Genomic DNA, 24,819 nt, shown 5'->3' on the forward strand with positions numbered 1-24,819 from the left:
GGGATGGCCACGCTGCAATCCCTTCTCCTCCATTCTCCTCTTGGGATCTTGGGCACACACGCACACGCGCCTGGCGTGAGTTTAAGCCACAGGGTCCGGGACTTGAACCGCAGTCGACTACATGGGAGTCCAGCGACATAGCCATTACGCTAACTGCTGGTCCCTCTGTCTCTCTTTCTGCCTGGCTAGCGCTATAGCCCCATAGCAAAAACCTCTCCAAAACAAAACAAAGGAGCGGTTGTCACGCCCATTTCACTAGTAAGAACACTGAGCCTTAACAAAGGCGGGATTTGGTGGGTCACAGCCAGAAGCAACAAAGCAAAGATGTAAACCTGGGGCTGGAATACAGACAGAGGAAGGCAGCGAGGGAAAATGAGCTTCGCGAGATTCAGGAAGGATCTACGGCGAAGAGAAGGGAAGAGAGAAACTGGACGCTTAGCTTTCCTAGGATCTTGCGGGCCGCAGGCGAAGTAAAAGAAACCTGTCGGGAGGTGACACCTGTCTCTACGACTCGTTTGGGCGCCGTTCCAAAATCACGGTATCTGATTGGCGAGGTTGGAAGGCCTAGGCGACCCTGATTGGTTGGTTGCACTTCGAACCAGGTCTTCGCCCTCCCACCTCAGGAACTGGCGTTCCATGGGCGGGGTTTGTAACTGACTATTTCGTTTCATTGGTGAAAAAGAACGACCCAGGAACCATTCGGAAGCGTGATTGCTGTTGCTAGGACCCTCTTGGTTCTCCCCCAGTTAAGGAAGCCGGGAAGGGCTGGCGCGAGCGCTTTATCCAGGAAGTTAGCTGCGGAAACTCAGATAGCGGAGGCGAGGTGGCGTCTCAGGAACAATGGCGGCAATGGAAGCTAGCGGCAGCGGTGGGAAAGGGCAGGGACCCGAGGCCTCCGTCCCCTACTTCCGGTTGGAGGAGGTGGGAAAGCGCAGCTCCTCGAAGGAAATATGGCTGGTGATCCACGGACGAGTCTATGATATCACCCGCTTCCTCAACGAGCATCCTGGTGAAGAAGAGGTTCTGCTGGAACAAGCTGGTACAGATGCAAGTGAAAGCTTTGAAGATGTAGGCCACTCCTCTGATACCAGAGAAATGCTCAAGCAGTACTATATTGGTGACGTCCATCCGAGTGACCTTAAGCCTGAAGGTGGTAGCAAGGACCCTTCAAAAGAGAATTGGTGCAAAAGCTGCTGGTTTTATTGGATTTTCCCCATTGTCGGCGCTGTTCTCTTAGGTTTCCTGTATTGTTACTACACGTCAGAAAGCAAATCTTCCTGAGGAGACCTTGCTGAAGTCTGAAAGGTGCATCTACTTAGGAGTGGCAACTAGACTTGCCTGGGGCTACAGCAGCGCTCTCTCCTCGAAACTCGCCAGTTGTATTTTTCTCCTTGGAGCCGAGACAGTTGGCCAGACGTCCACCTCAGATCTGGGACCAGGGTCCTTCATCTCTGAGCCTAGGGGCCCGAGGCCTCCGTCACCTACTACCGGTTGGAGGAGGTGGCAAAGCGCAACTCCTCGAAGGAAATATGGCTGGTGATCCACGGACGAGTCTACGATATCACCCGCTTCCTCAACGAGGTGGGGGCCGGGAGGTGGGCGGCCCCTGGGAGTCGCGCGGGCGATGGGTGGAAAGGGTGCGCGCAGTGTGGGTAGGAAGGAAGTGAGGCCTGGCCGAGGGCCCTGGGCGTACGGAAGGGACCACGACCCTCAGAGCGAGACTGGGGCCTTAGGTCTGCACGCATTTCCAGCAAGCAGCAAATTCTGTGACTTTACATAATATGTGTTATTTATGTATTAGACACGTTCTGCGTGCTATCCTAGATTCTATGCCATCATCGTCTCCATTTTACAGAAGGGGAAACTGAGGTTCGGTGAGGCTAAGGTCTGTCAAGGTCACACACTTAAGGGCCTAAACCTCCTGGAACCTAAAGCTGAGGTGCCCCAGACCTGTGCTTTGTCCAGTATGCTTTCTGAAGTAATACCATTCCGGTTGTCATTTTCTTGGAAGGAATCAGATTCCCCTTTTCCCTTTATTATGTGGGAGGCGACCTTGAGGCCAGGAGGTCGTGAACTGATTTTTCTTTTTTTTTTTTTTTTTGCCATTGACTGAAGTTCTTATCATCCTCTCTTTTTAAAATCTTTGAGCCTGTTTTGTTACACAGATCATGAGACTACGGTGCAAATGAATGATTTTTTTTTTAACTAAACAAGATAGACATTTTATTTATTTGCACTGTCAGAAGTCAAAATTACAACAAATTTAGTTTAAAGATCTTAGTTGGCTTTTATTTGCAATTCTAGAAAAAGGCAATACCTCATTTTGTAAAGTAGGATGTGCATTTTGATGAGCTGAGTAGAGACAGTTTTATAGACAGAAAATAGTTGAGGAAAGCTGTAACAGAAAACAAGCAGATTGGTCATTTCAAAGTCATTTTTCTTGTACAGATTAAGGCAGAGAGAACTTTCTATCATGCTGGCTCATACTGGCCTGTTTGGATTTGGGCTATTACCTATTCCTGATTTCGGGTAAACGACTTAGTTTCAGTTTGGTGACATGGAACTTTTAGCATGAATCACTCCATTTTGTTTAGTCTGTTATGCCCACTGAGCGACTCAGCCCATATGTGTAGCTTCCTGTACATTTTATTGAACAAAACTTACTTCATTGAAGCATAATTTGCATTCAATAAATTGTGCCCATTTAAAATGTAGTTTGATGAGTTTTGACAAATGTATTCAACCATGTAAATCATCCATGTACAATAATTCACACACGTAAGGACAGCCTCAATTAAGAATACAGCATTTTGTGCCAGCCCTGTGGCTTGGTGGTTAAGGGATCCAAATGCCACATGGCCGACTGTGTGGTTTGAGTCCCAGCCCTTGTGGCATGAAAAACGTGTCAGGCACATGTGCAAGTGAGCCCCAAATCCTGACAAGATGAAGGGATTGCGGCATAACCATGCCTTATTGGGGAATACTTTCTTCCTGTCTCTTCCTGGCAAGTGCAGGTGCCCTCTTAAAAATGCTTTCAAAGAGAACATTTCTTTCACTTTAAAAAGATCCCTCTTGGGACCAGCAGATAGCGTAATGGTTAGGTCCCCGGGTTCCCACATGGCCAACTGTGGTTCTAGTCCTGGACCTGGCAGCTTGAAACTTATACTGAGCACATGGGCATGCCTACCCAAATCACAAGAGGAAAGTGGAGGAGAAGAGACTGTAGTGTGTCCATCCCTTCTGGGGAGTAGTTTCTTACTTTCTGTCTCTCTCCCTCTCCTGCGAGGACATATGCCATATAAAAATCTTTCTTTAGGGACCAGCAGTTAGCGTAATGGCTATATCACTAAACTCCCATGTAGCCGACTGCGGTTTGAGTCCTGGACCTGGTGGCTTAAAACTCACGCCAGTCGTGTGTGTGTGCGCATGCCCAAGATCCTGAGAGGAGAATGGAGGAGAAGGGATTGCAGTGTGGCCATCCCCCCTGGGGGATGATTTCTCGCTTTCTATCTCTCTGTCTCTCTCTTTCTGGCGAGCGCACGCGCCCAATAGCATTAGACAAAAGAAAAAAAAAAACAACCTCTCAAAAGTCTTTCAATCTTTCTTTAAAAAAAAAGTTCCCTCTTACTCTTGTATCCCTTCAACTTCAGGCAACTACTGATAATGCAGTCCTGTGAAGATTAGTTTGAGGCTTTGATTTGGGAGGAAGATGTGTAGATAATTTTATTTTGAGTAATAAATTAGTGACCTTGCAATCAGTCCTTTGCAAGCTGTTGTGTAACATGATCTTATTGTAACTCAGAAACAAGATCATTCCTATTCTCCTTCTCTGAACCAGATAATGAAATATTTTTTCTATTTGAGTCCAAGGGAGAATCTACTTCCTGGCTAATAATTTGACTAAAACAAAGTTTTGGGGTTGGTAGGTGGTGTGGTGGATAAGGCACTGGACTCCTACTGGCCAGTTGTGGTTCGGGACCTGGTGATTTGCTTTCTCACTTCCCCTCTTTCTCTCTCTGATCAAATTAAAAAGTAGTAATGATTATGAGTAAAATTAAATAAGTTCTTTAAAAAACAAAGCCTCTTCAGAAGGACTTTTTAAACATTTTGCTATGGATTATGCTCACAGCGGGTGAGGGGGGAGAGCAAACAAGCATACTCTCTCGTCCCCAGGGGGGATGGCCATGCCACAATCCCTTCTCCATTCTCTCAGATTTTTGGAATGCGCCCACATGCCCCTGGCATGATTCAGGACTTCACCCTCTCATGTTGGCCATGTGGGATCCTTCAGTCTTAACTACCACACCACTTGGCTGCCCCAGGACACTATTTTTAGTAAATCTTCCTGGTATACAGTAAGTTAACAAACTCGGAGCTTAGTAACTTCTTGGGTTTATACCATGGTTTATACCATTTTATGCTTTCAAAGGTGTTTTCTTATTTTATCTTCAAAGCAACTATCAACAGTTGAAAGTATTGGAGCCAGCAGGTGGTGTGGTGGTTGGGATGCTTGCTTTATCACTGTCCTCTCTTTCTCTCTGTTTCTGCTGAGTTCTCATGCCCGATAGCAAATTAAAATAAAAATAACAAAATAAAGTTGAGAGTATCTTGGGTAGTAGTGATCTTTATTTTTTATTTTTAGAGGTTTTTTTTTTAAGTTTAATCTTTTTATAAATTTAACTTTATTTATTTATTTATTTATCTTATTGATTTGACCAGAGAGAGACAGAGAGAGAGAGAGGGAGGGAGAGTGAGAAAGCAAGCCACCAGGTTTGGAACTCAAATCGCAGTAGGCCATGTGAGAGTCCAGTGCCCTTAACTACCATGCCACCTGCCAGCCCCTATTTTTAGAAAGATTTTTGCTTTAGGGTTTGTGCACTCACTGGAGAGACAGATAGAGAGAGAGAGAGAGAAAGTGAGAAATTACCCGCCCTGGGGGAATGGCCATACCACAATCCTTACTTCATTCTCCTCTTGGGATTTTGAGTACACATGCACACACACCTAGAGTGAGTTTCAAGTCACTGGGTCTGGTACCTGAACTGTGGTTGGCCATGTGGGAGTCCAGCACTTTAACCTCTGTGCTACCTGCTAGCCTCATGATCCTTATTTTAATAGGGACTCAAGAAACAGGTTCAAAGAGAATCTGTTCATGTAATTGGTTAGTGGCGGGCAGATCACTTGACTTCTTTTGGCTGCTTAGCATCACTGTAGTATTGTAGCCTTAAATGTGTCTTCTGGTGTTTGCCTCATGATAACTTTTATGTTAAAGCATAGCTCATAATGGGTCGGTGATCATATATTTCATTTGTGATTTTATTTCCCCTGGATATCTTCTTTTTTAAAAAATTTATTTATTTACATTCATTCACTGTACATCATTACAGCATACAAAATGAGATTTTTCCATCCAGAGTACACTGTACATTGGCTCAGTCAAGCACATCAACATACATGTTTTCGTCAACAAGTAATTTTATCCCGGATATCTTCTTGATAATCCAGAATAGTCCATGCTTAGTGCTTATTCAGGAACTTCTTTGGATCTTGGATAATAATTGTTAACCTATTTCACCACATGCTGATGTCACAGAAATGTCCCTGATATGCCAAGGCTTGACATGAAGCTTGAGCTACAAATCTTTACTTAATAGTTAGCCATTCTTACTTAACCTCTTTCGTAAGTCCTTGTTTTCTTGTTCATTTCGAGCTTACTTATTCATTCAGTTACCTCAGATGTTTGTGCCGGATACTGTTCTAGGCACTAGGGACACAGTAGTGAATAAACATTTATGCCTTCGTGGAAATGACAATCTATAGGAGTCAGACAGTAGGCAGAGTAAATAACTAAAATATGTACTACATTAGATTAGCAGCAAGTGCTAAGGAGAAAAATAATGCAGAGAAGAAAAAGGACTGGAATGTGTGTATGGGGTAAGGGTATGAGGATGTGCGGTTGAAATTTTAGATGCGATGGCCCCAGATGGCTTTAGGAAGATGATGGAGTAAAAGGCCGAGAGCTAGTACAGGAAGAGCATTTCTGGCAGGGAGAGCACGTTCTCGGGCCTTAAAGTAAGAATGTATATGGTATGTTTGAGGGACAGTCAGGGAGTCCGTGGTTGTTGGATAGGATAGATGAGATCAGGATGATCAGGGAAGGCAGATCATGTAGAGCTTTGTAGGTTTTAGGAATAATTTTTGTGAAGACCAGCAGGTGACATAGTGGCTAAGATGCTGTACCTCCATATGGCCACCCATGGTTCGAGTTCTGAACCTGGTGGTTTGAAAGTTCTACTGGTCGCATGTGTATGCGTGCCCAAAATTCTAGGAGAATGGAGGAGAAGGGATTGCAGTGTGGCCATCCCCCTGGGGATGATTTCTCACTTTCTCACTGTCTCTCTCTCATACTCTGTGGCAATAAAACAAAATAATAACAAAAATAAAATAACAACAAAAATTTTTTTTGCTTTCATTCTAAGGTAGGAAATCACTAGAGCAGAAGAGTGATAGGATGATTTAAAAGTATCATTCTTTTTTAATTATTATTTTAGGCCACATGCACTTGCCAGAGATTGCGAGAGAGAGGGGAAGTAAGAAAGCATTCCCACTTGGGGAATGGCCAGGCTGCAATCCCCTCTCCATTCTCTTCTCTGGATTTTGGGCATGCATGCACATGACTTTGGCATGATTTTCTTTTTTTCTTTTTTTAAAATTTTATTTGTTATTGTTATTATTTCTTTGATTTGCTATAGAGCAGGTGTGCTCACCAGAGACAGACAGACAGAGAAAGAGAAAGAGAGAGAAAGTGAGAAAGCAAGCTACCAGGTCTGGGACTTGAACCATGGTTGGCCATGTGGGAGTCCAGCACCTTAACCACCACACCACCTGCTGGCCTTTTGGCATGATTTTCAAGCCTTAGGGTCTGAGACTTGGAACTGTCTAGTCAGCCATATGGGATCCAGCCGCCTTAAGCTCCACACCATCTGCTGGCCCTAAAAGCATCATTCTGAGTGCACTTAAAATAAAATTATTTAGGGACCAGCAGATAGCATAATGGTTACATTGCTGGACTCCCACATGGTTCAAGTCCTGGACCTGGCAGCTTAAAACTCAGGCCAGGTGCCTGTGTGTGCTTGCTCAAAATCCTGAGGAGAACGAAGGAGAAGGGATTGTGGTGTGGCCATCCCCCCGAGAAGTGATTTCTCACTTTCTGCCTCTCTGTCTCTGTTTCTTTGGCAAGCATGCCCCCCCATAGCAAAAAACTTCTCTCTCTCTTTTTAAAATGTATTTAATTACATTTATTATTTTTTAAAGAATTATCTTATTTAACTTTATTTGTTTATTTATGTTAAATTTGACTAGAGAGCGACAGAGTGAGAAAGAGAGGGAAAGTGAGAAAGCAAGCCACCAGGTCTGGGACTTGAACCATGGTCAGCCATATGGGAGTCCAGTGCCCTTAAGCACCACACCACCTGCTCCCCTTACTTATTTGTTCATTATCACATTTATTAGAATTGTCATTTAAAATTTGACCAGAGGGAGAGCATGGGAAAGTGAGAAAGCAGGCTGCTAGGTTCGGGACCTGAACCACAGTCAGCCACATGGGAGTCCAGCACCTTGTCCATCATGTTAACCCCCTACTTTTTATAAAACACTGTAAGAGAACAAGGGCAGCACTGAGGAAGTTAGTTTGGGAGCTGTTGTAATTAAGACAAAGAATAGTGGCTTGGACCAGACTGGCGGCATTGGGGTAGTGAAAAGTGTTAGACATGGTGTGTGTGTGTGTGTGTGTGTGTGTGTGTGTGTTTTGGAGAGGTTTTTGCCATAAGGTGCATGCACTCGCCAGAAAGACAGAGAGAGACAGAAAGCAAGAAGTCACCCCTCAGGGGGGAAAGGAGGATGGCCACGCCGCTATCCCTTCTCCATTCTCCTCTCGGGATCTTGGGCACGCATGCACACGCGCCCGGCGTGAGTTTTAAGTCACCAGGTCCGGGACGCGAACCACGGTCAACTACATGGGAGTCCAGCGACATAGCCATTACGCTAACTGCTGGTCCCATGTGTGTGTGTTATTTATTCACTTCTTTCATGGTATGTTGGGGGAGGCACCCCCAATAAAGCCCTCAACTCAATCCCCCCGCCCCAGCCTCAACCAGTCAAGATCCTGGGCACATATGTATGGCTAGCATGGACAGGAAGGACCCCAGGATGTGAACCTCGGACCCTCCCATGTGGGTTCAGCATCTTAGAGCTCTGCACATTGCTATGCCACTGGGTGGTCCTAGATTTTTATTTATTTATTTATTTATTTATTTTTTTTTTGAGAGGTTTTTGCTATAGGGCATGTGCGCTCGCCAGAGGGAGAAAAAAGACGAGAAATCACCCCCAGGGGGGATGGCCATGCTGCAATCTCTTCTCTTCCATTCTCCTCTTGGGATCTTGGGCACACATGCGCACAAACGCGCCCGACTTGAGTTTAAGCCACCAGGTCCAGGATTTGAACTGCAGTTGACTACATGGGAGTTCAGTGACATAGCCATTTCACCAACTGCTGGCCCCCAGTCAATAGAATCTAATAACACATTGGGTTTCGGGAATGAAAAAGAAAGTCAAAGATGACACCAAGGTTTTTGTGTGGGTCTAGGAGAGTAGGGTTTCTCTTAGATGATACATTGGTTTTCATCCTTCTCTTTCCAGTCTGAAATCACTTTGGGGCTCCCTCATACCAAGGAGTTCTTAATCTGAATATCCTACATCTATAGATTGACATTTGTTGATTAATGTGTTCAGAGTGTGATACTGGAGTTTGAATATGGTAATTTGGAATTGATAGTATAGTTGTTGAATGATCTTCCCCCTAACAGATTAGGTTTTTTGTTTGTTTGTTTTTTTCCTTTTTTTTGGAGAGGTTTTTGCTATAGGGCGCGTGCGCTCGCCAGACAGACAGAGAGAGAAAGAGAGACAGAAAGCGAGAAATCACCCCCCAGGGGGGATGGCCACACCGCAATCCCTTCTCCTCCATTCTCCTCTTGGGATCTTGGGCACTTGCGCACACGCGCCCGGTGTGAGTTTTAAGCCACCGGGTCTAGGAAACGAACCGCGGTTGACTACGTGGGAGTCCAGCGACATAGCCATCACGCTAACTGCTGGTCCCTAAAATGTGGTACTTTCTATGAAGGAAACAAACAAGGTGTTGAGAAAGAAAAATAGGGAGAGATCTACTTTTGTAAGTATGATAAAAGAAAGCTTCTGTGAGAAGATGACTTTGAATTGAACTGATGACAGTGAAGTAGCTTTGGGAAGAATTGAGACAAGAGCATTCCAGCTGCATTTGCAGTCAAGCAGGATTTTGGCACATTAGCTGGGACTAAAAGCTCTGGCTGCAGTGTAATGTAGTGAATGAAAGATGATAGTGACCAGAGAGCTGGGTGGAGCCGTGACATCCAAGGCCTACTAGGTATTTTGGATTTTATCCTGTGTAATCAAAACCACTGAAGTGTTTTAAGATGAGGGGTGCCATTGAAGTGAATTCTTTTTTAAGTTGATTACTTTTGCTGGAGGAAAAGTTATACAGAAAGAAAGAAAGTGAAACCCTTAGTCCCAAGAATTTGTTTGAATCCTTCTATTTTTCCATTCATATATCTGTATATGCAAATATGTACAAATATATATATATACACACACATATATGAGTATATATACACATATATAGAGATACATAGAATCATAGTATTTCATGGAATTTTAATTACTATCAATTTATTTGCTTTAATAGTAATAATAGTATTTATTGGTTGCTTATTATCTAAGTGCTTTCTTTTTTTTAAAAATAATTATTTTTATTTATTTATTCACTTATTTTTTAATTTGACCAGAGAGAGACACAGAGAAGGAAAGTGAGAAAGCAAGCCATCAGGTCCAGGATTTGAACCATGATCAGCCATGTGAGAGTGTCCAGCACCTTAATCAAATCACCACACCACCCGCTGGTCCCTCTAAGTGCTTTCTTTATATGTACTTATTAAAAAATTATCTTAACTTTATTTATTTATTTAATTTGACCAGAGAGAGACAGAGCAAGAGCAAAAGAGAGAGAGGGAAAGTGAGAAAGCAAGCTGCCATGTCCAGGACCCAAACCATGGTCGGTCGTGTGGGAGTCCAGTGCCCTTAACCACTGTGCCACCTGCCAATTCCTCTTTTTTTAAAACAAACAAAACATTTATTTATTTATCATTTATTTATTGTGATTTTCAAGCCACTGGATCTGAGACTTGAACCTCAGTCAGCCATGGGGAAACCAGTGCCTTAACTACCATGCCACCAGCTGACCCTGTGTACTTTCTCTCTTAGTATTCTTTTTTTTGGGGGGGGGGGGCCCGGAGGTGGCATAGTGGCTAAGGTGCTGGACACTCCCACATGGCTGACCATGGTTCGAGTCCTGGGCCTGGGTTTCCCTCTCTCTTTCTATCTCTCTCTGTGTCTTTCTCTGCTCAAATTAAGATTAAATGAGTGAATAAATAAAATTAATAAAAAAGTAATTATTAAAAAATATTTAACATTAACTATAGCTCCTAAATTTAAAAAAATATATTCTTTTTTTTAAAGAATTATTTTTTAAATTCCATTTGTTGTTATTGTTATTATTTTTAATTCAACTAGAGACAGAGAGAGAGAAAGGGATAGCGAGAAAGCATACTACCAGGTCTGGGACTCGAACCACAGTCATCCATGTGGGAATCCAGCTCCCTTAACTGCCATGCCACCTGCCAGACCCTCTCAACATTCTTTACAACCCAATAGGAAAGAGATAGGAAAACAGGCACAGAGAAGTGATTTTCACAGTCATAAAGTTAAATGGCATAGATGGGGTTTGAACTCATACAATTTGACTTGTGGCTTGTGCTGCTAACATATTCTAGTATCTGCCTCCATTTTCTTCCTGGGCTGTAGAGTATGGAAATAGGTCTGTTTCACATTTTAGATACAGTTTGGAAGGATTAGGAATGTAATGTAGGGAGGTTAGAACAGATGACCTCTTTTCTGAAATCTAGGTACTTGTTTCTTCTTTTTTTTTTCCCCCAAAAAAGAATGATTTATTAAATTAATTAATTAATTTCAATTTGATTAGAGAGAGAGTGAGAGAGAGAAAAAATTAAAAAGCAACTCATGACTCAAAACTGCAAGTCCAGCGCTTTAACCACGCCATCTGCCGGCCCCCAATTTTTTCATTTTTTAAGTAGATCAAACAGGTATACAATGAAAAATGACCTTCCCCCTGCCCAGTTCCTGTGACTCCTAACGTTCACTACTGTTGTTTGGGTATCCTTCCAGTTTCCTTTTGCATATGCAAGAAAACATGAATATAATTTAGCTTTGTGTTACCCAAAAGGTAACATAGTGTACACGTTGATCTTGCATTGTTCGCTGACCTGTGTGTGTCAGGTCATACATTCCATATTCATACCTGGAATACTTCCTTTACTACAGCTGAATAAGATTTGTTGCAAGAATTATAATTTATTTAAGCATTTGCCTTTTGATAAACATTTGTGTGTGTGTTTTTAAACACTTCTTTATTATTTAATTTTTAGTTATTTTTGTCTAAAGAATTATTTAATTAATTTATTTTTAATTTGACCAGAGAAAGATAGAGAAAAAAAAATGAAAAAGCCAGCTGCCAGTTTCAGGATTCAAAACCGCAGTCGGCCACGTGGGAGTCCAATGCCCTAAACCACCACGCCACCTGCCAGCCCCAGTTTTTAGTTAATATTTTTTATTTTGCTATAGGGCATGTGCACTCAACAGAGAAATGGGCAGAGTTAGAAAGCAAGCCATCAGGAGAGAGGGAGGGAGGGAGTGAAAACAAGCTACCAGTTCTGTACTCTTAACTGCAGTCGTCCATGTGGAAGTCCAGCACCTTAACCACCACCTCACCTACTGGCCCTGATAAAGTGTGTTTATCATATTTTGCTGTCTAGTTTTTCCCCCAAGTCAACTTTATTGAGATCTAATTGTACAGTAGAATGTACAGATTTTGAACATAGAGTTCAGTGAGTTTTGACAAACAGTACCTGTGTTATCATCACAATCAATATGTAGACCAGTTCTACCACTCTTGTCTTCATATGGCCACTGATTTGATTTCTAACATTATAAAACAATATGTACACTTCTGTCTAGGTTTTCTCCTGTTAGTGAGATTAACCTGTCTTTCCTCTGTATTAGTAATTTGTTCTTTTTTATTGTTTTTTATATTATTGTATGATAAATCAATATTTATTCCCCTGTTCATTGACTCTTGGGTTGTTTCAGGTTTGGGGCTATTGTGAATAAAGTTACTGTGAATTTGCATGTACAAATCTTTGTGTGGATATATGTTTTCATTCCTCTTGAGTAAAAATTACTAGTCGTAAAATTACTAGGACTAAGATTATAGGGTCTTAATATCAACTTTTTAAGCAACTATCAGACACTTTTTCAAACTGTTACATCATTTTACACTCCCACAATGCATGAGCAATGTGTGAGTTTTCCAGTTTCACGTCTTCATTGACACATAGTATTTGTCAGTCATTTTACTTCAAGTCATTTTCATGGGCATGTAGTAACATGTAATTGTGGTTTTAGCTTTTAGCTTGCATTTCTTTAATGACTAATGATATTGGTATTTTTTCATAGGCTTATTGGCCATTTTTTTATATGTCTCTTTTGCAAGGTGTTCAGGCTTGCTTTTTTTTTTAAAGAGGTTTTTGCTATAGGGCCTGTGTACTCGCCGAGACAGAGAGACAGAAAGTGAGAAATCACCCCCCAGGGGGGATGGTCACGCCGCAATCCCTTCTCCTCCATTCTCCTCTCGGGATCTTGGGCACGCACGCACACGCGCCCGGCGTGAGTTTTAAGCCACCGGGTCCGGGACACGAACCGCGGTCGACTACGTGGGAGTCCAGCGACATAGCCATTACGCTAACTGCTGGTCCCCCAGTCTTGCCTATTTTTTAATTCCGTTGTTTGTTTTCATATTACTGATTTGAAAGTGTTTTGGTTTTCTTTTTCATTTGTTTTTAATTTGCTACAAAGCATGCACTCTTGCTGAAGGGAGAGACAGAGAGGGAAAGTGGGAAAGCATACCCCAAGTGGGGATGGCTGAGGCACAGTCCCTTCTCCTCCATCCTCCTATCAGGAGTTTGGGCACATATGCATATATGCCTGGCATATTTTACAAATCATCGGGTCTAGGACCCAAACTGTGTAGTTAGCCATCTGGGATCCAGCTGCCTTAGCCACCACACCACTGACGCCCTGAAAGCCACTGGCTGGCCCTGAAAGTGTTTTCCTGCTATACCACTTAATAGTGTAACCTTGGGCAAGTAAATTCTGTAAAGGCTTTTTCTGATCTGTAGAATGGAGACGATACTACATACTTTACAGGGTGGTGGTTATGTGACAATTGAAATAACGCAAATAAAGTCTTGTTATATGGTACCTGGCATAAAAAGCTTAGTGAGTGTTAGCAGTTGTTTGTTATTAAGACAGAATATGAGGACCAGCAGATGGTGTAGCTGTGATTATGTCACTGGACTTCTACATAGTCTACCTCAGTTCGAGTCCCGGACCCAGTGGCTTGAAACTCATGCCCACATGTGTCCAAGGTCCCGGGAGGAGAATGGAGAAGGAAATGCTACATGGCCATCCCTGGTGGGGGTGGGTTGATGTCTCACTTTACATGTAACTGTCTCCCCTCCCACCCTAGGGCAAAAATCTCTTTAAAAAAAAAAAAAGGCAAAATGTGATTGTTTCTTGCATTATCTATTGAGTGCTAAAGACCTACTGGACTCCCACATGGCCAGCCAGTTGCCAAACCCCACAGCTTGAAACTCATGTTGGGCATATGTGTATGCGTGCCCAAAATCCCAAGAGGAGATCAGAGGAGAAGGGATTATGATGTGGCCATTGCCCTGGGGGTGATTTCTCACTTTTTCCTTGTCTCTGTCTCTCTAGGTGAGTGCATGTGCCCTATAGCAAAAATCTCTCTTAAAAAAAAAAGAAAAGGTAAATTAGATACTTTGTGCTTATTTGGGGGGAGCTGTGTGCAAATAATTGTCCTGCACAGTAGAACGGGGCCTTGCCCTAAGGAAGTATGAGAATGCAGGCTCTATTTGCAACCTTAAGATAACCCTTGGAAAGCTTCAGAGGGTGACTGTTAATTTCTGCTGGATTACTCCAAGGCTGGCCAAAAGAAAGCACTATTTATAAACTATTCATAGATGTAACTCAAGTTCAGGTCAGCAGGTCAAAACAGCCTACGTCTCTATCTTCCTCCGATTAGGTAGCTCTGACTGTAGGTTTGTACAGCTCAGTTAGGCACCTTCGTGGTATTTATTTAACATAGTTACAGTTATTTATTTAATGCTCTTTAAACCATCACTATAGGATCTGCCCAGGTCTTTTTTCTTCCTTTCTTTTTTTTTTTTTTTTTTTTTTTTTGCCACAGAGAGACACAGAGGGAAAGTGAGAATTTAACCACAGAGGTGATGACGGTGCTGCACTCCCCCCGTCTTCCATTCTCTCAGGATTTTGAACACATGCATATGTGCCTGCCATGATTTTCCATAGAGCAGGCGCCACCACAGCCCCTGCCGTGATTTTTCAAGCCTCCAGTCTGGGACTCGAACTGCTCAGTTGGCCATGTGGAAGTTCATTCAGCACCTCAACCACCATGCCATCTGCTGACCCTATGTCTCAGTTTTCATGGCTGCAAAGTGAAATTAGATTTGCTTTATAGCCATCTTCCTTTACATGATACAATTTGGAAGAAATGAAAAATGTCGGGAGGTGGGAACCAGCAGTTAGCGTAATGGCTATGTCGCTGGACTCCCATGTAGTCGACCGCGGTTCGTGTCCCGGACCCGGTGACTTAAAACTCACGCCGGGCGCGTGTGCGTGCGTGCCCAAGATCCCGAGAGTAGAATGGAGGAGAAGGGATTGCGGCGTGACCATCCCCTCTGGGGGGTGATTTCTCGCTTTCTGTCTCTATGTCTCTGTCTGTCTGGCGAGTGCACGCGCCCTACAGTGAAAATCTCTCCCCCCCCCCAAAAAAAAAATGTCGGGAGGTTAGAATAGATACCTCTTTTCTGAAACCCAGGTAATTATTTTATTTTTTAAAGTAGGTATAGTGAAAAGCTATCTTCCCCTCTGTACAGAAGAGTACTTACTGTCCTACAATATTAGAAATCAAATCAGCGGTTGTATGGAGACAGAAGTGGTAAAAACATTCTATATGGTCATTGTGGTGATTATATAGGTGATATCAGTAGAATTCAATTATTTGTAGAAAGAATGCTATTTCCCTTGAATGATGGCAAGTGGTTAGTCCCCAGGAAGACTAGAAATAAGATGAGGCAAAACTTTTTTTTTTTGGAGAGGGTTGTTTCATTTGGTTTTGTTGTAGGGCACCTGCACTTGCCAGGAAGACAGAGACAGAGACAGAAAGCAAGACATCATCTCCCAGGGAGGATGACCATGCCGCGATCCGTTATTTTCTTGGGATCTTGGGCACACACGCACACGCACCTGGCGTGAGTTTAAGCCACTGGGTCCGGGACTTGAACCGCACTTGACTACATGGGAGTCCAGCGACATAGCTATTACGCCAACTGCTGGTCCCGCAAAATTTAACTTCTAATATTACTCAGGTAAGGTGGCCCGAACAAGAAATCTGCTCTCATTTATTTATTTTTGTCTGTGGGCCTGGGCATAGGTGTGCAAGTCAGAGCAGTGAGTACTACCTGGATATGACTATGCTCCAGGCACCATGCTGTGTTCTGAAATAGCTGTGAATAAGACAAATGGTTCCTGTTCCTGTGGGATTTACACTCTGGTGGGGAAAAAGGACGTTAAATAAATGATCACAATGTGATACATAAATACCATGAAGGTGGCTAAGGAGTTGTGACAATCCATAGCAGTGGGCCCTAATTTGGTGTGGATAGGGTATCAGAGTTTTGGTTATGTAGATCTGATTTTCAGGCCATGGGTAGTGGTGACTTTGCCAGGTTCACCCTTTCTGGAAGTCAGCTACTAGTCATTAGAGAAGTCATGATGCATTTTGCATAGAAAAACAGAAAAATACATCATGACTTTTCTAACAACCCAATAGTTCCCCTCAGCAGGCTCATTCTAATCTAAATGTGAATACCTGTGGACCTGTACCATTTCACCCAGGTTTATTATCTGTCTCTGTCTTTCCAGACTCTTTTTAGGAACTGGTTTCAGCCTCTCCAAAATTTTAACTTCCCTATCTTATTTTGATGGGGTAATGGTGTTTGGACCAAGGTCCCTCTTTTCATCATCTGACCTAATTTTGCAGCTTCCTCTATGTTTCTAGATTTCATTTTTCAAGTCAGATGGTCTCTAATCTCTGTTGTTCCATTTTTGTTAGGTCAGTGTGAAATTTCTTTTTTATAATTAAGTTTGCTATAGGGCATATATGCTCACCAGAAAAAGAGAGAAAGTCAGAAAGCAACAGGTCTAAGACTCAGTTTGTGGTAGGCCATGTGGGAGTCCAGTGCTTTAACCATCACACTACCTACTGGCCTCAAGTGTGGAATTTCCACCCTTAGAAAATTTATATAATTTTTTCCCAACAATATTTTAATACTGTTATTCTTTGTTTTTTTCCTATTTCCTGTCCATTAGTCACCTATTTCTATAGAATTAGGAATCTGTAAGTATTATGTTCCATTTTTATTTATTTATTTTAAAAGACATTTTGCTGTAGGCCACATGTACTCTCCAGAGAGACAGAGAAAGACAGAAAATAAGTTACTCCCCCCTCCCCCCCGGAAGGGGACCACGCCACAATCCCTTTTCTTCCTCCATTCTCTCAGGATCTTGGGCATGCATGCACGTGCACCTGGTGTGAATTTTAAGCTGCCAGGTCCAGGACTCAGACTGCAGTCGACTCCATGGGAGCCCAGCAGTGTAACCATTACATCATCTGCTTGTCCTGTTTCATTTTTAATTTTTTCTTTTTTTTTTTTCCTATTAGAACAAAGTTTTTGTCCTTTGTCCGTAGTACTTAGTAAAGTAAATGAAGTTAAGAAAAAGCCAAAATCTTTTCCTACTCCCCACACATATTCTTTGGACAGGTGAACCAACTAATATCCTTCACAAGAGGACATTACAAAATTTCTTTTGTGGCTATAAAATACTTCAGTTGTAGCTCAGTAGAGAGGTATTTCATGTGAAAAAGTATTTTACTTGATGATTACTGCTTGACTGAAATAAAAATGAATAGATGACTATCATTGTTTCATCTCTTGCCAGTTTATGATCTTGGTTGCAATATAGTTTATTAGAAACATTTCTGCAACATTGTGTAATGTAAGTAGAGACAAGTTCTATAGTGTTAAAACACAGAAGTTATCTAGGTCACAATCATTTTTGCAAATTCACATGAGACTTAAATGCAAAGTAGGTCCTAAAAAAGTGGGAAGTACGTACTGTCATATATTAGATTTACTTTGTAACTAAGTATGGAGGAATTTTTGCTTATCCAATAGATTTGAAGGATAGCCAACTCAGTTTACCAGCAAGAAGGCTCTCACCTCCAAAGTTGTAAGCTAAATAAATCTGTTTTTTTAAATACCTACTTTTAGGTATTCAGTTATTGAGCAAGAGAATACTAGAACAAACCTTGTTCATTTTCTGTACTTGAAAATGAAAACATCCTTTGCTTGTTTAACACTGTTACTCTGAATGCTACTAAAAAATTGTAGAATCCCCCCCCCCCAAAAAAAAAAACTGAATACTCCTAAAAAATTGTAAAACCCCCCCCCCCCAAAAAAAAAAAAGTTACTGCCAAATCTGACATTGTTAGTCTATTTGGGTGACTGGGAGAAAGTTCTGAATGAAAATGAGTAAGTAGAAACCATCTAGAGTCGTGCTGATTGAAGGAGTTAGATCCCACATGGCAGCCAGACCCAGTGGTTTGAAAAACATGTTGGGTGCATGTGTTTGTGTGTGCCTGCCTGCCCCAAATCCCGAAAGAATGAAGAAGGGATTGTAGCTTGACTAATGCCCCACTGCGGCGGGGTGGGGGTGGAGGGTCCCCACTGTCTTGGTCTCTTTCTGGCTAGCTCACTTGCCTTCTGGCAAAATAAGAGAAAGAAAAAACAAATCCCAAATGTAAAAAGAACTTTTCTTTTTTTTGATGATTTTCTGTCTTCAGAATTTCAGGCAGAAAAGGAGTCCCCAACAGTTATACTTCTCCACAGTTTTGTTGAGGATATATACAGTTTCGTTAAGGTATAGATTAAGTAGTGGTGACCCTGCATTTATTTACCTGTTTTAAGAATTATTTTATTTATTGTCATTTTATTTTTTTGAAGTTGATCAGAGAAGGAAAGTGAGAAAGCAAGTTGCCAAGTCCAGTGCTCAAATTGCAGTCAGCCATGTGGTAGTCCAGCGGCCTCTACCACCACAGCACCTGCTAGCCTGCTGACCCAGCATTTAAGCATTCCCATTTCAGATATGTGAAGCGTTATATCCCGATCTTAATATAACGACTTTTCTGTATTTCTTTTTTATCCACCATTTTCTGATTTGTTTGCATTAGTATTACTTGCATGCATCTATGTAGGTGGGGTTGTCAAAATGTTTATGGAAAATGAATATTATGAAAATTATGCATATTATGAAAATTATGCATAGATTTCAAAAAATGTTTTTGTGTGCCAGCCAATGGTGTAGTGGTCGAGGCACTGGACTCTCAGTGCATGCCTATCCAGAATCCCGAGAGAATGAGGAAGGGATTGTGGTGTGGCCATCTTGCTTTCTCATTCTTTATCTCTTAAGTGAGTGCACATGTCCTGTAGCAAAAATCTCTCAAAAATTTTTTTCTTGCCCCATAACAAATGTGTCCTTCAGTTCCATTTTCTCGAAACATTTTGAAGCATGTTTGTATATTGGATTGGCAGTTGAGCTTTTGACTTTGAATTGCCATCCTTGACCTTCCTGGGAACAAGGTGAATAAAATCCTTTTGTTTCTGGTATCAAATTGCAAGCTTGGAAATGTGTTAATTAAAAGCTTTAAATGTCAGAGGCCACCTATAGGGCAAATATTGAGTAATAAGATCCCTGGGTGTGGCTCCAGCCTTTCTTTTGGCTTCCTGTTGAGCTGAATATGTCATTACATAATCTGTTGCTCCCAATGGAGCATTATTGTTTTAGTCATAGGGGCTAATAATGGAAGGTTTCACTCTTCTGAGATTGGCACCTGTTTTTCTTCGTTGAATCTAAATGTCAATAGGCTTCTCAATGGAAAAAGGTGTATGATGCGAACTTTAAAAGCTCATTACCTTCTATCCATAGGTCATAAAGATTTTAATTTGTATTTGCATTTTTAGATAACTGAAGCTTAAGTCTTTGAAGAGCAGAAGTACTTAATATTGATAAAGTCCAATTTATCATTTTTTGGTAGTTTTTGTATCCTTTCTATTAAATCTTGGCCTACTTCAATGTAATTTTTATTTTAGCCAGTTTGATAGTAATTTTTTTGAAATGAAGTGTATTCTTATGAGACTTTCCACAGACTGTAGGTGGACCAGCAGTTGGCATAATGGCTATGTCACTGGACTCTCATGTAGTCGACCGTAGTTCAAGTCCCTGAGCTGGTGGCTTAAACTCACACCAGTCGCGTGTGCGTGCATGCCCAAGATCCTGAGAGGAGAATAGAGAAGGGATTGTGATGTGGCCATCCCCCCTGGGGGGTGATTTCTCGCTTTCTGTCTCTCTCTCTCTTTTTGGCAAGCACACATGCCCTATAGCAAAAATCTCTCCAAAAAACCCCACAGACTGTAGGGCCAGGAGGTGATGTGATAATTGAGGTGGTGGACTGCCACATAGCCGAACACGGTTCAAATCCCAAAAAGTACGAACAGACTATAAGTGTGTTAGCACATGGTGTGATGGTTAAGGTGCTTGATCCCACATAGCTGACCATGATTTGAGTTCCAGACTCAGCAGCTTGAAAAACATGCCAGGCGGATGTGCATGTGTGCCCAAAATCCTGAGGAGGGAGAAGGGATTGAGGTGTGAACATCTTACCTGGGGGTGATTTCTCACTTTCCCCTCCACTGTCTCTGTCTCCAGTGTGCACGTACCCTAAGTCAAAAACCTCTCCAAAAAAAACCCACACTGCTGCTCCTTTAAAAATTTTTTTTTCTTTTCTTCCATGAGCCAGAGAAAGAGAGACTACCCCAACAGGCTCCTCAGAGCACAGGGCACTTCCAGCATTAGCTAGCCTGGATCATGGGCATGCACTCACCTGGTATGTTCAGACAGGTCTTCCAACATGAACCTGTCGTGTTCCTGTGTGAGTCAGCCCTACAGCCCACATTCCTGCCTCACCACCACCTGGCCTCTGGCTCCTTCTGATCATGGAGGTGCTGGTGGGCAGCCATTGTTGTTGCTCCTACCCTCATTGTTAAAAGTCCCTTCCCAGGGCCAGCAGATTGTGTCATCGTTGTGTCGCTGGACCCAACATGGCCAAAGGTTATTTGAGCCCAGGACCTGGTGGCCTGAAACTCACACCGGATGTGTGTGCGTGTGCGCCCAAGATCCTAGGAAGAGAGTAGAAAAGGTACTGCCAGGTGGCTTTCCCCCGGGAGGTGATTTCTCACTTTCCCTCTCACTGTCTCTGTTTCCTCCCTCTCCCCACTGCACAACACCCTAAGACAAAAACCTCTTAAAAAATGTAATAAAATAAAGAAAGTTTCTTCCCCTTTGGCTGGCTGATGTGACTAAGGAATTTAAAGGGCTGACACCTTTCTCCCTTGTTTCATTTTTTTCTTTTTCTCTCTTTTGGAAGCCAGATAATAAAGACTAGGTTGTACAAAAGCAGCTACATATGTGGGGGAAATTAGAAAGTCTCTGTTCATGGGGGCAGCAGTTGGCGTAATGGTTATGTCGCTGGACTCCCATGTAGTCTACCGCAGTTCAAGTTCCAGACCCGGTGGCTTAAACTCACGCCGGGTGCGTGTGCATGCGTGCCCAAGATCCCCAGAGGAGAATGGAGGAGAAGGGATTGTGGCGTGCCCAACCCCCTGGGAGGCGATTTCTCACTTTGTGTCTCTTTGTGTCTCTCGTCTCTCATTCAGGCAAGCGCACATGCCCTATAGCAAAAACCTCTCCAAAAAAAAAAAAAAAAAGAGAAAGTCTCTGTTCATGCTCAGGAAAGGTGCAAACTCATCAAAGACCTGCAAAGACTATGTTTATACCTCAGGGAGATGCTTAGCACAGAAACAGCCTACAACAATGACAGAAGCAAACCAAAACAAAACCTCCCAAAACAACAAACCTGGAGAAGGGGAAGAATCTGATTTCCAAACCAGTCAGCTCTGTGAGATCCAGCTCCCTTCACCATCCATCAGGCTCTAAGGCTGATTGTGGTTTTGATTTACCTTTCTCTAATAACTAATGACATTGAATATCTTTTCATGTACCATTTATAAATCTTTAGAAAAATGTCCATTCAAATCCTATGCCCATTTAAAAATGTAGTTACTGGGGTCCAGCAGGCGGCCTGGTGGTTAAGGTGCTAGATTTCCCATGGCTGACCATAGTTTAAGTCCCAGACCTGGCGACTTGAAACTCATGGGTACGTATGTGTGGGTGCCCAAAATCCCAGGAGGAGAATGGAAAATGATTGTGGCATGGCTATCCCTGGAGTAGATAAAGAAGTCTTTATCTACTGGGTACAAGTTCCTTATCAGTTATGTGACTTGCAGATATTTTCTCCCCATTTGTGTACTGTCTTTTTACTTTCTTGAGAGTATTCTTTTTCTCTTTTTCAGAGAAAAATTTTTGCTATAGGGCATGTGTGCTTGCTGGAGAGACAGAGAGAAAGCGAGAAATCACTGGTCCCTCTTGAGAGTATTCTTTGAAGCATAAGCGTTTTTAATTTTAACAGTCATTCATATTTTCTTTTGATGCCTTAGAAATCTCATTACCAGACCAGCAGATGGCATAATGGTTATGTTGCTGGACTCCCACTAGTCAACCTCGAGAAGAGAGTGGAGGAGAAGGGATTACGGTGTGGCTATCCCTCCTAGGGGGTGATTTCTCACTTTCTCTACCTCTCTAGCTAGCATATGTGCCCTATAGCAAAATTCTCTCTTAAAAAAAAATTGCCTAGTCTGTGTCATTTTATTTACCTCTATGCTTTTTTCTAAGCCTAAGCCTCATTTATCAGTACTTGAAGAACTGGTTATCCAGTTAGTCTCCAAGATCTAACCTTGATCTCTGGGTCTTAACCTGTGGGTCAGGGTTGGAACGTACTTTTGTCTATCATTGGCCCTACAGTCTTTGAACCTTAATTTAAGGAGTAGAATTTCCTGTGCATTGTTCTAGGTTTTATTTATTTTTCTTTTTTCTTCCTTCTCTGATCACTTACCTGGTACATGCACCCAGCATGTTTCAAGTCACCAGGTCTGGGACTTGAACCAGGGTCAGCCATATGGAAGTTCAGCACCTTAACCACTATGCACCTGCTGTCACCTCCTTCTAGTTTTTGTTTTTGTTTTTGTTTTTTAACAATCCAATTTCTGGGTTGCTGAAGTACTCTCTCCATGTCAAGAAGGACTGAGAATGTAGTTTCCATTTTCCCTGGAGACTGATTCAGGTTAGGACTTAACTGTCAGGTCCTTGTTCCTTGCTGAGCTTCTTAATCTCCCTGCATCGGGTTGGCCATGCAGTGGCTGATCATAAGGTAAAGGAAGATGATTAGGAATACCAGCAGGACTACCCAGGGGCTGATCTGGGAATGGAACAGTAGCTGCTGCCCTCCAAGTTCACCAAGAGCTAGTCTGGCCAGGGTCACTGGGCTTACCCTCTCTCTGGGGTGCTAAGGTTCTTTGGGTTCTTCCACAGGCCTTCTTATGCTTCTCAGCCTGGGCATTATCTTGGTCTAGGACTTACCTGGGACTCTGTTGTGGCCTCCACCCAGCACACTGCTTCCACCTGGGCTTCCAGATGTCCACTGCAAGCCCTAATGCCATTCAATGTTAAATAGCAATACAAAGTTCTAAAACTGAAGCCAAAAATTCCCTAACATCCCTTTGCTTATTCTAAACTATCTATATAGTAAGACCACATTTTGTTTATTTTTTTAAAAATAATTATTTTATTTAACTCTATTATTTTAATATTTCCAGAAAGAGAGACAGAGCGAGAGGGAAAGTGAGAAAGTAAGCAGCTAGGTCTGGGACTTGAACCATGTGGGAGTCCAATGCTCTTAACCACCACACCACCTGCTGGCCCAAGACCACATTTTAGAGTGAACTAAACCAAAGGTTATTTTGACCACGCCGACTCCCTTGCCTCAGAAAGAAAAGCAGTCTATATAACGTTAAGGACTGGGGGCCAGCAGATGGCATGGTGGTTATGTCACTGGACTCTTACAGAGCTGACCGTGATTTGAGTCCCGGAGCTGGCGGTTTGAAAATCATGCAGGGCATGGGTGTGTGCATGCCCAAGATCCTTGAAGGAGAATGGAGGAGAAGGGATTGCAGTGTGGCCATTCCCCCTTGGGGGTGATTTCTCACTTTCTGTCTCTCTGTCTCTATCTCTGCCTCTGGTAAGTGCACACACCCTAAGGCAAAAATCTCAAAAAATTATGGATTGTATGAATTTGCTTTTGTAAAAACACTGATACTTTTGTTTATTTATTTGCCTTTTTTTGGAGGGGGGGTAGAGGGGGGTAGAGGTTTTTTCCTATAAGGGTGCATGTGTTCGCCAGAGAGACAGAAAGTGAGAAATCACCCCCAAGGGGGAATGGCCACACTGCAATCCCTTCTCCTCTCTGGATCTTGGGTACCCACACACACACCTGGCATGAGTTTAAGTCACTGAGTCCAGGACTTGAACTGCAGTCGACTACATGGGAGTCCAGCAACATAGCCATTACGCCAACTGCTGGTCCCTATTTATTTGCTTTTAATTTGCCAGAGGGCACATATACTCTTTAGAGACAGAGAGAGAGAAAGAGGGAGAAAACATCTCCCAATGGGGCATGGTCACACCGAACTCCCTTCCCTTATGTATTTCCATACTGTCAGGATTTGAGGTATGCACACACATGTACCTGGTGTGTTTTTAAACTCTAAGGCTAGGATTTGAACTGATCAGCTGGCCATGTGAGATCTGGCTCCCTTAACCACCAGGCCATGGGGCTGGCCTCAAAAACTATTCATCCCTGCTTAGCACATAAGATAGTAAGGATTCAGAATTGTAAAATCATAATCAGATGATTGAAAGAATGCACAAGAAACACAGTGGAATTTTATGCCCAGTTGTAAACTGTTCTTATTTCATTTTTCTTTTTTTGGAGAGTTTTTTTTTGCTATAGGGTGCATGCACTCAGCAGAAAGGCAGAGAGAGAGACAGAAAGTGAGAAATCACCCCCCGGGGGGGGGGATGGTGGCCACACTGCAATCCCTTCTTCTCCATTCTCCTCTCGGGATCTAAGGCACGCACACACATGCGCCCGGTGAGTCTAAGCCGCTAGGTCCGAGACTCAAACCACAGTCCAAACATGGGAGTCCGGCGACATAGCCATTTTGCCAACTGCTGGTCCCATAAACTGTTCTTATTTCTGTTACACGACTATAAATGATTTTTTCTTTTTTTTTTGGAGAGGTTTTTGCTATAGGGCGCGTGCGCTCGCCGGACAGACAGAGAGAGACATAGAGACAGAAAGCGAGAAATCACCCCCCAGGGGGGATGGTCACGCCGCAATCCCTTCTCCTCCATTCTCCTCTT

General features: G+C 42.7%; 1 protein-coding gene and 1 pseudogene across 1 annotated transcript in view; both read left to right on the plus strand.

Annotated features, from left to right (window-relative positions):
* The first annotated feature begins 576 nt into the window (after positions 1-576).
* Positions 577-1,303, plus strand: LOC114009345 (cytochrome b5 type B pseudogene; annotated as a pseudogene).
* A 161-nt stretch (positions 1,304-1,464) lies between these two features.
* Positions 1,465-24,819, plus strand: part of LOC102491214 (cytochrome b5 type B) — a gene marked incomplete at its 5' end in the record, with an annotated part of 46,783 nt that continues 23,428 nt past the window's right edge. The window contains 1 exon segment of the mRNA XM_027775097.1: positions 1,465-1,581. Within this exon segment, the coding sequence (XP_027630898.1) occupies positions 1,465-1,581 (117 nt within the window).

The sequence above is a fragment of the Tupaia chinensis genome, unplaced genomic scaffold (assembly GCF_000334495.1).
Source record: "Tupaia chinensis unplaced genomic scaffold, TupChi_1.0 Scaffold000523_1, whole genome shotgun sequence".
Taxonomy (NCBI): domain Eukaryota; kingdom Metazoa; phylum Chordata; class Mammalia; order Scandentia; family Tupaiidae; genus Tupaia; species Tupaia belangeri.